This window comes from Haliotis rubra, unplaced genomic scaffold (assembly GCF_003918875.1).
Source record: "Haliotis rubra isolate DU_JTF1 unplaced genomic scaffold, ASM391887v1 Scf107, whole genome shotgun sequence".
In the NCBI taxonomy this organism is placed as follows: Eukaryota; Metazoa; Mollusca; class Gastropoda; order Lepetellida; family Haliotidae; genus Haliotis; species Haliotis rubra.
The window spans coordinates 989,929-1,004,000 of record NW_025764970.1 but is presented as its reverse complement, the minus strand read 5'-3'; the positions used below and the strand labels follow the sequence as shown (position 1 = coordinate 1,004,000).

General features: G+C 47.7%; 1 protein-coding gene across 1 annotated transcript in view; it reads left to right on the top strand.

Moving 5' to 3' along the window:
* LOC124279627 (probable E3 ubiquitin-protein ligase HERC1) overlaps positions 1-14,072 on the top strand; it is a 135,324-nt gene that overhangs the window by 90,775 nt on the left and 30,477 nt on the right. Inside the window, 7 exon segments of the mRNA XM_046715470.1 lie at positions 91-265; positions 2,435-2,657; positions 3,252-3,435; positions 10,429-10,723; positions 11,335-11,540; positions 11,873-12,076; positions 12,526-12,650. Coding sequence (XP_046571426.1) covers positions 91-265; positions 2,435-2,657; positions 3,252-3,435; positions 10,429-10,723; positions 11,335-11,540; positions 11,873-12,076; positions 12,526-12,650 — 1,412 coding nt within the window.

Below are 14,072 nucleotides of genomic sequence, written 5' to 3'. Positions count from 1 at the left end.
TTTACTAAGTTTACAGCATCTTAGAATTACGTTGTAATAAACTATAATGTCAACAAATGTTTAAATTGTTCATTTTTATTTTATTTGTAGGTAGCTTCTACAAATCAAGTAAGCTCGATCCCAAACAGAAATCTCTTGGTGAACAGGCCACATGTCTTCAGAGTAGTGCTGATCGTCTGTTGGCCCTGAGGAGGACCACTGCAGCCACACAGGTGTTGTTGGCTCGAACCATGGTCATGAAGGTTCTGACTCTGCTGGCACAGAGGTATGTTCAGTTAGGTTCTACTACATCTGGAGGTAGTGGGGTAAACCTTGTGGTTAGGATGTTCCCCTGCTGGGTCGGAGGTATGTTCAATCAGGTTGTACTACATCTGGAGGTAGTGGGGTAAACCTTGTGGTTAGGATGTTCCCCTGCTGGCACAGAGGTATGTTCAATCAGGTTGTATTACATCTGGAGGTAGTGGGGTAAACCTTGTGGTTAGGATGTTCCCCTGCTGGGTCGGAGGTATGTTCAATCAGGTTGTACTACATCTGGAGGTAGTGGGGTAAACCTTGTGGTTAGGATGTTCCCCTGCTGGCACAGAGGTATGTTCAATCAGGTTGTACTACATCTGGAGGTAGTGGGGTAAACCTTGTGGTTAGGATGTTCCCCTGCTGGCACAGAGGTATGTTCAATCAGGTTGTACTACATCTGGAGGTAGTGGGGTAAACCTTGTGGTTAGGATGTTCCCCTGCTGGCACAGAGGTATGTTCAATCAGGTTGTACTACATCTGGAGGTAGTGGGGTAAACCTTGTGGTTAGGATGTTCCCCTGCTGGCACAGAGGTATGTTCAATCAGGTTGTACTACATCTGGAGGTAGTGGGAAGTAAACCTTGTGGTTAGGATGTTCCCCTGCTGGCACAGAGGTATGTTCAATCAGGTTGTACTACATCTGGAGGTAGTGGGGTAAACCTTGTGGTTAGGATGTTCCCCTGCTGGCACAGAGGTATGTTCAATCAGGTTGTACTACATCTGGAGGTAGTGGGTAAACCTTGTGGTTAGGATGTTCCCCTGCTGGCACAGAGGTATGTTCAATCAGGTTGTATTACATCTGGAGGTAGTGGGGTAAACCTTGTGGTTAGGATGTTCCCCTGCTGGCACAGAGGTATGTTCAATCAGGTTGTACTACATCTGGAGGTAGTGGGGTAAACCTTGTGGTTAGGATGTTCCCCTGCTGGCACAGAGGTATGTTCAATCAGGTTGTACTACATCTGGAGGTAGTGGGGTAAACCTTGTGGTTAGGATGTTCCCCTGCTGGCACAGAGGTATGTTCAATCAGGTTGTACTACATCTGGAGGTAGTGGGGTAAACCTTGTGGTTAGGATGTTCCCCTGCTGGGTCAGAGGTATGTTCAATCAGGTTGTACTACATCTGGAGGTAGTGGGGTAAACCTTGTGGTTAGGATGTTCCCCTGCTGGCACAGAGGTATGTTCAATCAGGTTGTACTACATCTGGAGGTAGTGGGGTAAACCTTGTGGTTAGGATGTTCCCCTGCTGGGTCAGAGGTATGTTCAATCAGGTTGTACTACATCTGGAGGTAGTGGGGTAAACCTTGTGGTTAGGATGTTCCCCTGCTGGCACAGAGGTATGTTCAATCAGGTTGTATTACATCTGGAGGTAGTGGGGTAAACCTTGTGGTTAGGATGTTCCCCTGGTGGGTCAGAGGTATGTTCAATCAGGTTGTACTACATCTGGAGGTAGTGGGGTAAACCTTGTGGTTAGGGTGTTCCCCTGCTGGGTCAGAGGTATGTTCAATCAGGTTGTACTACATCTGGAGGTAGTGGGGTAAACCTTGTGGTTAGGATGTTCCCCTGGTGGGTCAGAGGTATGTTCAATCAGGTTGTATTACATCTGGAGGTAGTGGGGTAAACCTTGTGGTTAGGATGTTCCCCTGCTGGGTCAGAGGTATGTTCAATCAGGTTGTACTACATCTGGAGGTAGTGGGGTAAACCTTGTGGTTAGGATGTTCCCCTGCTGGGTCGGAGGTATGTTCAATCAGGTTGTACTACATCTGGAGGTAGTGGGGTAAACCTTGTGGTTAGGATGTTCCCCTGCTGGGTCAGAGGTATGTTTTGTCATGTTCTATTGGATCTGGAGGTGGTAGGGTAGTTTTGTGGTTTGGATGTTGGCCTGCTGGCTCAGAGGTATTGTCAGTCATATTCTACTGTATCTGGGATGGTAGGCTGGCCAGTGGTAAAGGTGTTTGCTCTGAAGAGCAACACAGGTGTTGCCAGCTCTGATGGGATAGAAAAAATTGTTGAACAATAAGATACTCTCTGATGAATATTTATTAAAGAGAGTTATGTTTCACTACTATATTTATGAAACAACCTGAAGTTACTGACTGTTACTCAGTTTTGCAAAGGAAATGATCTATTCTTGTTCATTTTCAGTGGCAGCTCATGTTGCCTTTCAGCTGCATTAGATCACATTGGCCTGGCTGACATCATGCAGATTGTGAGACTGATGTCCCTGTGTGCTGCAGGGAAGATAGAGATGTCCCATACCCAGCAACGTGATCAGTCCGAGTACCTGCGCTATCTCACAACCGCCATTGGGGCTCTTGTTCAGGAGAGTCCTGTCTCACTTCAGCAGCTCATCTCCCTCTGTACACAGGTATGTGCAGCCACATGAGTCTGAAATCAATATAATTAAGATTTAACTACAAGCAGTACCCTTTTAAGATTTTAACTTACATAAATCTATCCCTCAGCCTTAAAAGTGAATGAGACTGTTTGTGAGATATTTAAACAATATGGATTACTCTGTGACTCGCACATTTATTTTTACCCTGGGGAAATGTGATTTCAGAGGGACCCAAACAAATTGGTTTGGTGTTTTTTTCTAAACATTTGCAGTATATCTGGTTGGGTTTGCTTGTGTTTTAGTGAGTTTAGGATTGCTGTTGAAAATATGATAGGCTTCAAATAAGAAACATTTTGGTGCCATTCCACAGTATCTCAAATGTACACTGTAATCCTGAATAATTCTGAGATGTTGTGATAAAGAATGAAAAGAAGTTGTTATCCATAAATGGTGTCATGTATTTATGTTGATCCAACTTCTAAATGCCTTTGAAGAACGACATTATCTGCTGGTCAGAAATAATCTAACAACCATGTCAGAGAAGTCTTCTTTAATACCTTGCGAAATGCTACAGATCATGTTCCATCATGTTCAGTTGTACATGTGAAGTCTGCAATGTGACAGGAATTGATGCTGGCAGCCATGGGCCTTAGTACAAGTAGCATGGAGGATACCACCAGCTCCAGACACTCGCCACACAAAGTGCCAGACTCTCCAACATTTGCAGTTACCCAGGCTCTTGTGTCCCTGCTAGCTCAGAAGGGATGGAGTCAGAAGCTTATCCAAGCTCAACTCTCTCTGGACAAAGGTAGTGTAGCACTTGGGGTTGTTTTGTAAAATAAATAGGGAAGCTCAGTCATACTCCACCACCATTTTCTTAAACACTTCACTTCATTCGACTTCAAATGATGGAACAGCCCGCAAATGATGGAACAGCCGGTGTCAACTGGGATGCGGCTGGCAGCCAACATCTTGACTCACACGCGCAATGCACATGCTACCCGTGTCCTGCATGTGCGCTGCCCGCAGTACCCGTCTTGTGAGGAACACATGGTTCATACTGACAAACAATCTCATTCTTCACAGCGATCCTTCGTAGCCTAGTGGATAAAACTGCCAAGCTAGAGAGCGAAGGGTTGCAGGTTCGAAACCAGTTATCGCCACTATATATTGGAAGTTTTCAATAATGATATATTTTACAAACAGTCATAGCAAGACAAAGTTGTATGAATCATAAATAATGGTCATTTGAAAACCTTGTATCAGGTTAAATAACGACCATTTCAAAACTTAGGTTATGAAATGGTCGAATTCTTTTTCAGAAGAAGTCCTCCTTGGGGTACTTATAAGCATTAAAATGTCCATTTTGAAACCTACGACAGTTGTAACTATATTTCAATAAAAATATTTACAAAACGAAAAAACACGTTCTGCGTTATGAGACCACCCTTACAGGGCCCCCGCGGGGCCCCCTACCGGCAAGAGCAGGTAACTCTAGCCAACAACCTCGCACCTCACTTTTCATGCTGTCGTCTTAGAAGAGAGATGTGCGCGTCGTTCATTGATGAAAATGAGTGTTAAAGAATCAACTAATGTATGTATGGTTCCTCTTTTCTCTCGCACGGGTGCTAGATGGAATTGTAGGTTGATTTTTTCATTCATGATTGTTGTAACTTAGTCGGGCAGGCTCCATTTTCCAGCCATGTGGCAGGCAAGATGGCGGTCGGTTTGGCTTCCTTCTGTCCTACGGTGGTAACTTTTTTAAGTTACATCGCTAGGGTGGTAGGGTAATTTCTTGTACATTACTATTGTAGGCTTGCCTAACGTTTTCACTTCCCGCAATGTAAGGTGAGTTGGGTAAGTTTTTTCATATTTTTTACGCTGTATATGTTACGCAGGTAGCTTGCATTTTCGCCCCTTGTTCATGATACATGTTAAAGGGTAAAACTGCCTTAGCTTTTCACATAGGGTGTATCGCCCGTGCGTATTATATTTTACTTGTGTTGCATATATGTGTGTATTTTAGACTGTACATCAGTTTCCATTAAAAATGGTTCTGTTTGTTACAGTTTCACCCGTGCGTTGCATGTGCGGCCATGTTGCCACCACAGGATTCGCACGATGTGTGCCTACGTTGTTTGGCTGTTGAGCATCATGATGATCAATCGTGTGAGAGTTGCCAGATTTTCTCACCCAAGACGACTAAGCGTCGATCCGCCGATTTTTTGTTTTATACAAATCTGCTGCAGCCGGGGGGGGGACTTACGGGCTCAGGACCCACCATCTAAAGTGGCTAAAAGTAAGAAGAGTTCTTCTTCTACTAGCGGGGGTGGGGGTAAGCGGGCCAAGACGGCGGATAAACCTTCTTCCCCTATCCCCTCCACTTCCACTCAATCAGATTCTGCACCCCTCTGTATTAATGATTTAACTTCCATATTGCAGCAACAGATGACTTCGGTTCGCTCGCTGATCACGGACGCGATGTCCGGTCTCCGTGAGGAGATCGGCTTTCGTTCGGGAGTTGGCGGCGCTCCGAGGTCGTCTGTCGGGGGTTCCCCTGCCTCAGGCTACGGTCCGGGGCCGGGTTCTACCCCCGGAGGGGTCGTTGCCTTGAGCCTTGGCTCTGGTGACCCCTCTGCTGGTGCGCCTGTGGCTGGCCCGAGCTTCGCTCCGTTCAGGGCAGCGTGCATTAGCTGTGGATATAGGGTCTCGCACCGTTGGCCACCAGCTCACAAGCGGGAGTTTCCCGAGCGCCGGTGCTACCGGTCGACTCGGGCCTTACGTTACTTCGGGGAATCCTGTTTCGGCAGGCTCTTCCCTGGGTCCTCGGCAACCTGGCTCATCCTCGAGCCTAGGGTCAGTCGGGCCAGGCGCCTTGGCTCTTTTGGCTCCCCTATCTTTGTCTGTGGAGCCAACTTCCGTGCTCTCGGAGGCGACTCTGGATACCGAGAGTTTGCTTCCGGGGGAGCGGGAGGAGGAAGCCATGGATGAGGACGGGGGGCATGAGGCCCCGGGGGAAGGTTACTTCGCGCTTGGTCCGTCCCTGCGGCAAGTAAGGGAACGCATTGCTTCCATTTTGCCGCAGGTGGTCGTGCCGTCAGATGACCCCGAACCCGCGGAGTTTCGTCTCCCGGGGGAGGCGTTTGCTCCGTGTCGGGTCGCCGAGGCCCACTTGCGTATTTTACCTTCACTGATCAGTGAGGTTATTAACCCTCTCCTCTCAGGTGGCAGGTCACGCTTCGATCTCCCGGAGCTGAACCGGCGCTACCTGTTGGGAGAGGGGGGTCTTTATGACCCCCCGGTGGTAGATGAGTGCATTTATGCCTCAGTCGCCCTGGGGGGTCATCTGGCCATAGCCACGCGTCGGCTTGTCAGGGTCGGCGTTCGCCTCCGTTTACTTCCAACAACCAGGTGTTGAATTCGTAATGTTGTTCCTTTGAAGAACAATACCGTAACGCCGTTCAACAACTTAAGGTTTCCGTCCACTCAGCATACCTCTCGGCCCTGCAGAGGAAGCTGGTGGACCAGGAGGGCCTGGACGACGATGCGTCGTCGTCCACGTTAGCGAGGCAGCTCACGGAGGTGCATTCACATCTGGCACGCGACGCCATTCGGTCGTGCACTAGCCAGATGATGTCTGCGGTTATGGGCCTCCGTCGGTTGTGGCTGTCTGTGGCCAGATATTCACCGGCTACACAGCAGGCGCTGTTGTCTCTGCCGTTCAGGATGGGCTCAACCCTGTTCCCGGGGCATTGACAGTGGTCAGGAGGCCGCTGGAGGCGGTTAGCCAGTTTAAGGACTCAAAGCCCTTACTCGAGCAACCCCTCACTGCTCGCGCCTGGCCTTCCGTCCTTGCCTCAGCTTACCCTTCCTCTTCAGGAAAGGAAGCGCCCAAGTGGACGGCTCCACTTCAGGCACGTAGAGGCAAGGGCAGGGGTAGAGGTAGGGGCAAGGCTGCCTCCTCTCAGCAGCATTTTCAGAGGAAGGGGAAGTCGGCCCCGGCTTCCCAGTAAGCATTCCTCCGGAGCCCTTGTTGGTCCCGCACAAGCGGTTGTTACACTACCGACTGCCGGGATTCACTGCCTCTTACCCGACGTCCCTGTCGGCGGCCGGCTACCTCTCTTCCTTCGGGAATGGGAGAAAGTCACATCAAATCCCTGGGTCCTGTCCACACTCAGGGATGGTCATATGCCACAGTGGAAGCGAGGCCCTCCTCCTTTCTCCGGGATTCGTTGCACGCCAGTGCCGAACTCTCCGGAAAAGGCCGATGTTCTCCGTGCCGAGGTCCAGGCGTTGCTGGACAAGGCAGCCATCGAGGTGGTTCCGACGGGCCAGGAAAATCTAGGGGTTTACTCAACCTATTTCCTGGTTACCAAGAAGGACGGAGGGTTCAGACCCATTCTCAATTTAAAGGGTCTGAACAGTTTGCTAGAGGTACCGTCCTTCAAGATGGAGACACTGCGGTTGGTGATCTCATCTGTGGAGGCAGGGGATTGGCTTACGTCAATCGACCTCAAGGACGCGTACCTTCATGTACCAATGCACCCCGAGTTCAGGAAATACCTCCGGTTTTCCCTCGACGGGAGGTGCTATCAGTTTCGTGTGCTCCCCTTCGGCATCTCCACGGCGCCAAGGGTGTTCACAAAACTCATGCTAGTGCCAGCTCAAGTCGCCAGGGCACAGGGCAACTTTTGTTACCCGTACCTGGACGACTGGCTGCTCAGGGCGCTTTCCACTCACTTGAGTCGGGAATCCACACAGACAGTGATGGATATTCTCACCAGGTTGGGTTGGGTCATCAACCTCAAGAAATCCGAGCTGGTTCCATCCCAGGATCTGGTTTTCTTGGGGGCGAGATTCGAGACACAGCAGGGCTTAGTCTCTCTGTCTCAAGACCGCATTTCCAAAGTCCAAAGGGTTGTTTTACAATTCCTTCAGTCCCCCAGGGCCTCAGCACGCACATGGCTTCAGTTGCTAGGCAACATGGTGGCGACGGTGGACGTAGTTTGGCGTGCGCGTCTGAGGATGCGGCCAGTTCAGCAAGCATTAGCACAGCTGTGGTCACACTCGGGGAGTTACGAGACAATTCTCCTAACTCCAGAGTGGCTTCTCCCCCACCTGAGGTGGTGGACCGACACCGGGAATCTAGTCAGGGGTATCCCACTGGAGACCCCGGTGCCTACGCTTCATGGAGCAGGTTCGGAACCGTGTGGTTCGTCTAGAAATGGACAATCAAATGGCGATGTCCTATATCCTGAAGCAGGGCAGTACGTGTCTCCGTCACTCCTCCAGGAGGCGTGGCAGTTTCTGCTGTGGTGCGACCGGTTCAACACACGGGTATTATCTGTGTATCTCCCGGGGGAGGACAACGTGCGTGCAGATGCACTCTCACGTCGTATCCTGGCCCCTCACGAGTGGTTACTCGACCGGGAGATATTCGGGGCTATCTCCAGTTGTTCGGGTCGTTCCAGGTGGATCTGTTTGCCTCTGGGGTGACGAACCAGACTCCAGTGTTTTGTTCCAAGATCCCGGATCCGGGAGCATCGCCTCTGATGCCTTTCAGCTAGATTGGACGGACAGGGTGCTGTGGGCTTTCCCACCGATACCCCTTATTCCCAGAGTCCTATCGCAGCTAGCCACCCAACCAGCGCGACTACTTGTGCTTCTTGCACCTCTGTGGTCGTCTCAACGCTGGTTCCCGGTAATACTCAGATCGCTAGTACAGCCTCCTGTGCTATTACCGATGCGACCGGACCTCCTATCCCAGGAGGGCCAGCCACACCCGGATCCATGGATCCAGTGGGTGGCTTGGCCACTGTCAGGAGTCGCCTCCGTGCGAGCGGAATTCCTGCACCAGTTGCAGACACAATTCTGGCTTCGCCGAGGGATTCGACTAACTTACAGTATGAGGATAGATGGGCCTGTTATGCGCGCTGGTGTGGAAACAGAGGGATACTTGATCCCTTTTCTTCAACTGTAGTCGAAGTTTTGGAATTTTTACAGTCTCGGTTGGAAGCCGGCCTAGCCGCGTCTACTATCCGAGGCTACTCCACAGCTATTTCAGCTTTCCACATTCCTACCGAGGGTGCCCTTTTAGGACAACACCCTCTGGTTCAGCGTTTCTTAGCAGGTGTGGACAGAGTGCGTCCGGTCGTCCGACAGACAAGTCCGCCATGGGATCTGTTCATCATTTTAGATTGGCTATCTAGTCCTTTCTTCTACGATATGTCGGGATTGTCGCTTCAACTGTTAAGTTGGAAAGCGGCATTTTTGGTGGCCATTACTTCAGGTAGACGGGTGGGAGACATTCATGCTATGTCCTCAGACCCGGAGCTTACCGTTTTTCACAAGGATAGGGTAAGTATTCATTTACCTGATTCCTACCAAAAAAATCGATAAAGCGCTTCATGTCACCGCCTCTATTGATTTGCCTGCCTTTACGCTTCCTGCTTCGTCTGGTAGCGCAAACCGCAGAGTACATGTGTTGGATGTACGTAAGACACTTAAGACGTATGTCAAGAGAACAATGTCAATCCGTAAAGAGAAGCAGTTATTCTGCTGTTACGGGGTGGTAAAGTAGGTCACCCAGTTACCACACAGACCATATCGAGGTGGATCGTGTCGGCGATTTGTATGGGTTACATACACAAGGGTATGACTCCCCCAGAGGGTTTAAAGGCTCATTCGGTTCGAGCAGTTGCCACGTCTAAAGTGTATGCTGCTGCTCTGCCCATTAAGGAGATCTGCTCTGCGGCTATTTGGAGCCGACCGAGTACGTTCATTCGCCATTATCAGCTGTACAAACATTCGCGTGAGCGTGCTCGGTTTGGCCAAACGATTCTCCACAGTGGACAGAGTAACACGCCTCAGGCCGAGTGAGCCTTGTCGCTGATTTACTCAGTGTTTTATACTGGTGTCGGGTCTATTCTCCCCTATTTTGCACTGGTGAAGGTATGTGGTGGCGTTTTTTATTTCCGTTCTTTTGGTATCGGTGCCTTTGGCTTATATTTTCCATTTTCCCCGCTTGGCTAGCGGTGTGCTATGGACAGTAGTTTGTTTTGGCGAGTCCCTAGTTTTTACTCACTTCCACCAATCAGGATGGGAGGTGGAGTTTTATCTTGGGGGTGTGTACCAATTGACCAATGGGCACTAAGCTTTGACCTCCCAGGGTCCTCGCCTTAGTCACGCCCCCCGCCTTGATTGACATTGGCAGACACGTGACTGGGTAAGTGTGATTTCTATTTTCATACGGCTGTACTACGTTATCATGTTCGCACCTGTGTGTCAGACAGAATGCCACTCCCGGTTTTCTGATCTTTGGGAGTCTGTTTTATGCTTATAAGTACCCCAAGGAGGACTTCTTCTGAAAAAGAATTATACAAACCTGTAGAGGTTATGAATTCTTTGAAGAAAGTCCTCCTTGGGGTACGGCCACCCGCCTCCCCTCATTCTGTCTGATCCGTTTAGCATGAAAAGTGAGGTGCGAGGTTGTCGGCTAGAGTTACCTGCTCTTGCCGGTAGGGGGCCCCGCCGGGGCCCTGTAGGGGTGGTCTCATAACGCAGAACGTGTTTTTTCGTTTTGTAAATATTTTTATTGAAATATAGTTACAACTGTCGTAGGTTTCAAAATGGACATTTTAATGCTTATAAGTACCCCAAGGAGGACTTTCTTCAAAGAATTCATAACCTCTACAGGTTTGTATAAATTTAACCTGATATGAGGTTTGGAAACGTGTACTTCAAAACCTGGGTTTTATGAATACCTTAAGTCAGCACTGCATATAACCTGTTTTCTGTTCAGATACCCCCAGTGAGAGTGCATCATCAGATGAAACAAAATTCTCCCCGCTCCAACTCATCAATGCGCTCTCTGCATGTGTGATCTCTGCTCGGATGCCCTCTCACCATCGTCAGTGGTCAGCATACCAGCTTGTACAGGCCCTGTCTGCTCAGGGCCAAAGTGTCCCCTACATGTCTGAGAACCAAGTGGATCTAGTGGGAGACCTGCCTCCCTGCCCTGTGTCCAAACTTGAGGCTCATCAGAATAGACTGTCTGGATGTTCCTGGAACTGCAAGAAAACGCTGCTTGCTTCAGGGTATGTTTAGCTCATGAAACTGTGATTTTACATGTTGATGTTATTGATATTGCCCCAAACATGTTGTATCAACATCAGAAGGTTTCTTGAACTAACCAGACTAGCTATTCTCGAAACGTTCTTAGCCCTACGAACTTCTCAAGCCCATTCTTAATACATTGGCTACGATCAAAGTTAAGAATTCTTAGGGCTACGAACGTTTCGAGAATAAGGGCCCAGGTCACCAGTGTACCTGATATGTTGTTGGAGCTAACTAAGATAAGGATTACGTACTTATATCATGTACCTGACTGATCAATGTGTGTCAATGTACCCCCAAAACATGGATCGCTGCTCACATAATCAGCCACTGGTATGACTGAGTGGGAATACTGCTGACTGCTGTGAAACAATATTCACTTACCGTGATCATATTGCTTGCTTAATGACAAGTTTATGATAATATTGCATAGGGTATGCAGGTGTTAATTACGTCCTTTGTGTCCTCACAAAGAGTGAAACCTACTTGTCAATGTACCTTAATAATTATGTTGAAATCAGTATTCACGTTTGTGATGGACTCCCATCATTTGTTTGGTGACTAAAGCATCAAGTTTCCTGTGTTCTACTAGTGCATATGATGGTACAGTGCGGGTGTGGAGTCTGCCCAACAAGACCCATCAGTTCCTGCAGCAGACCTGCATCTTCAACCAAGGAGATGATGTTTCAGTAGTAGACAGCCTGGACAACAGTCCCTTGTCTAATGTTTGCTGGAGCAGCTCAGGGAAAATGATTGCAGCATGTATGGACAACATGATCAATATCTGGATCATTGGAGGTGAGAGTGATGGCATCCGACAGTGTACTTTCTTAACATGTATAATTAAGAATGTCAGATAAAATGGTGCTTGCCTCCTTCTGCTGGTATTGACACTACACTGTTACATTAGAGGTTCTATGAGCTGTCATATACAATTTCAGGTAAAGCAAAGAGTGCATGAAAAAATCATAGTATAGTCTGGATTTTATCAACACATATATGGTTCAGTTATGTCATTAATGGTGACTATGTACCTACACCTTATTTGACTTTCGTCGAACAAGTTTGACATTTATCCTTATGTGTTTTATGTTTGTGCAATCGAGTACTGATTTCTGTGCACTATGAAGGTGGGAAAGGATACCTGGACATCCAGCCTCACTGGGTGACAGCTCTCACCTGGCCACAGTCTAAAGGGATGTTTGATGGCCAGCTAGGACTGTCCACAGATGTTTTGTTAGTGGGACGACTTGATGGCTCACTGGCCAGCATACAGACCCTGGACAGCTCTACCTACCGAAGACAGGAGCTGGAACACTGCTACAGGAGGAATGGTATGCGGCCTTGTACATGATGTTAAAAAATTCTATATTCAAGTAAAGTTAGAGCAGAGAATTTCAAAGCGGAATATCTGACATTACAAATGTAATGTTTGTTATTTAACACTGCACTTGGCAGTATTCCAGATATATGACAGTAGCCTGTAAGTATCTGTCTGGGACAGACAATCCAGTTATTGACAACGAGAGCAACAAGACATGCTGTACAAGGACATGCTCCCAATCCTTTCGGTTGCCTTGGAAAACCAGCGGATTGTGTCATGTGTAAATGTTTCTATACTGATCAAATGTTCTTTTCATTAGACTATTGTATGGTAGTAGTTTGTACAATTTTCCTGTGCCATTTTAATATTGCTTACCGGTAGTTTTATTCTCATTGCTGAGTATTGAATTCAAATTCACGGAATAGACCTGTCAGACAGCAACATTTGATACTGTTTCAGTATCGGTGACTCAAATAGCATGGTTCAATGACGATCGGAGGTTTGCAGTGGGCTACAGTGATGGAATGGTGTCTTTATGTAGTCAGGCCGAATTTGAACAGCCACTCAATACTGAAGCACATCAGGTAGGTAGTAGTTTGGTTATGTAATGAAGGTGATCTTTTGTGAGAAAATGAATGGCCAAAATTCTCATCCTCAGCTTAACAAATGTCTATTACTGAAGCATTACGCATTATGAGCATAATGTTTTGACACATGCCAGAGTTGTTGTGATGTAGCTATAGACACACAGTTCTACTATTTGTAATGTAATAGGCGCCTAGCGCGTGAGGTTTGTTAGACAAATGCCCTGTGACAGCAGAACAAGGTAGATGTATATGGCAAGAGTCAGATGGCTACTGACTGTGCTTTGCGTTGTGTTCTCTCGTTCTTATTTTATGTGGTCAGTCCTCCTTGCCTACGTGTTCTGTAAATGGTTCCTGGCCAGGTGTTCCAATTTCCCTCAACTATAGACACAACACAAGAAAATGAATAAAAATAAAAATAAAGGGGCAAACTTGTTTAGGAAAACTAAAAAACCAAACCTACATATTTTTCCTTATCCTGACTCATGTATTATTGCTTGTCTCCTTCCTTCCGCGAACGTCAGTGGAACACTTGTATCTCCTTTTGAAGCTCCCTTAAAAAAAGCAGACGTAAAATCACTACTCACCATGAGTTGTCTCCCTCCCTTATAAGTTACCTTTATAAGGTTTCAGGGAGTATCCTTCTACAATATGGTTTGAAATTTATTAGCAAATTTGACTGTTTATTCACGGTTTCACGTGATTGTTCAGTTTGTTTACATTTCATGAAAACCTGTTTTCGTTGTAGGTTTAGGTTCTCTGCTGCAGACCCGCATTTATTGTGCCCCAGTTGCACAACAATATGTACTTCCAGCTCTCGCTGTAAATTATGTCAGCAATTAACAAAAATTTAATTTGATAATTATTATTTCTCTGTACTTAGGCGTGCTAAGGATAAATCCAGGCGACTTTTGCAAGTTATGGCTAAACCGGCTGAGTCCCTAAAGAGCTGTCTATCGTTGTCAGACGACATACTTCCATCCAGTGACCTGCCGGAGGCGTCCTCAGAAGATGGGCGTGGGATGAGGTCCGCCATTACGTCGAAGAAAAGGTCTTCTACGTCGGACAACTCCTCAACCCATATGAAGAAAAAGAGGCCATCTTTGTTGCAGAAGAAGCCTTACACCCTTAAGGCTCCAACCAGCTCTACTGGGAGTTCTTCACAGACTACGAGGACATTTTCTGCTGAAATCGTCCCGATGGAAGAAAGAGGCTTATATGATGAGCCGTTGATACTCATCCCAGAGATACTGCATAAGAAAAGGACGCAGCCTCAGCAACGGTAACGTCAGCAACCCTCTCTACGCAGTCCGAGGTACCTTCTACACTGACAGCAGAGATCCATGAGGCACAGTGATCCCTGGACCATATCGCTACCCTCTCAGATGCGACATCACTACAGTCATCGCAGACATTCAACCC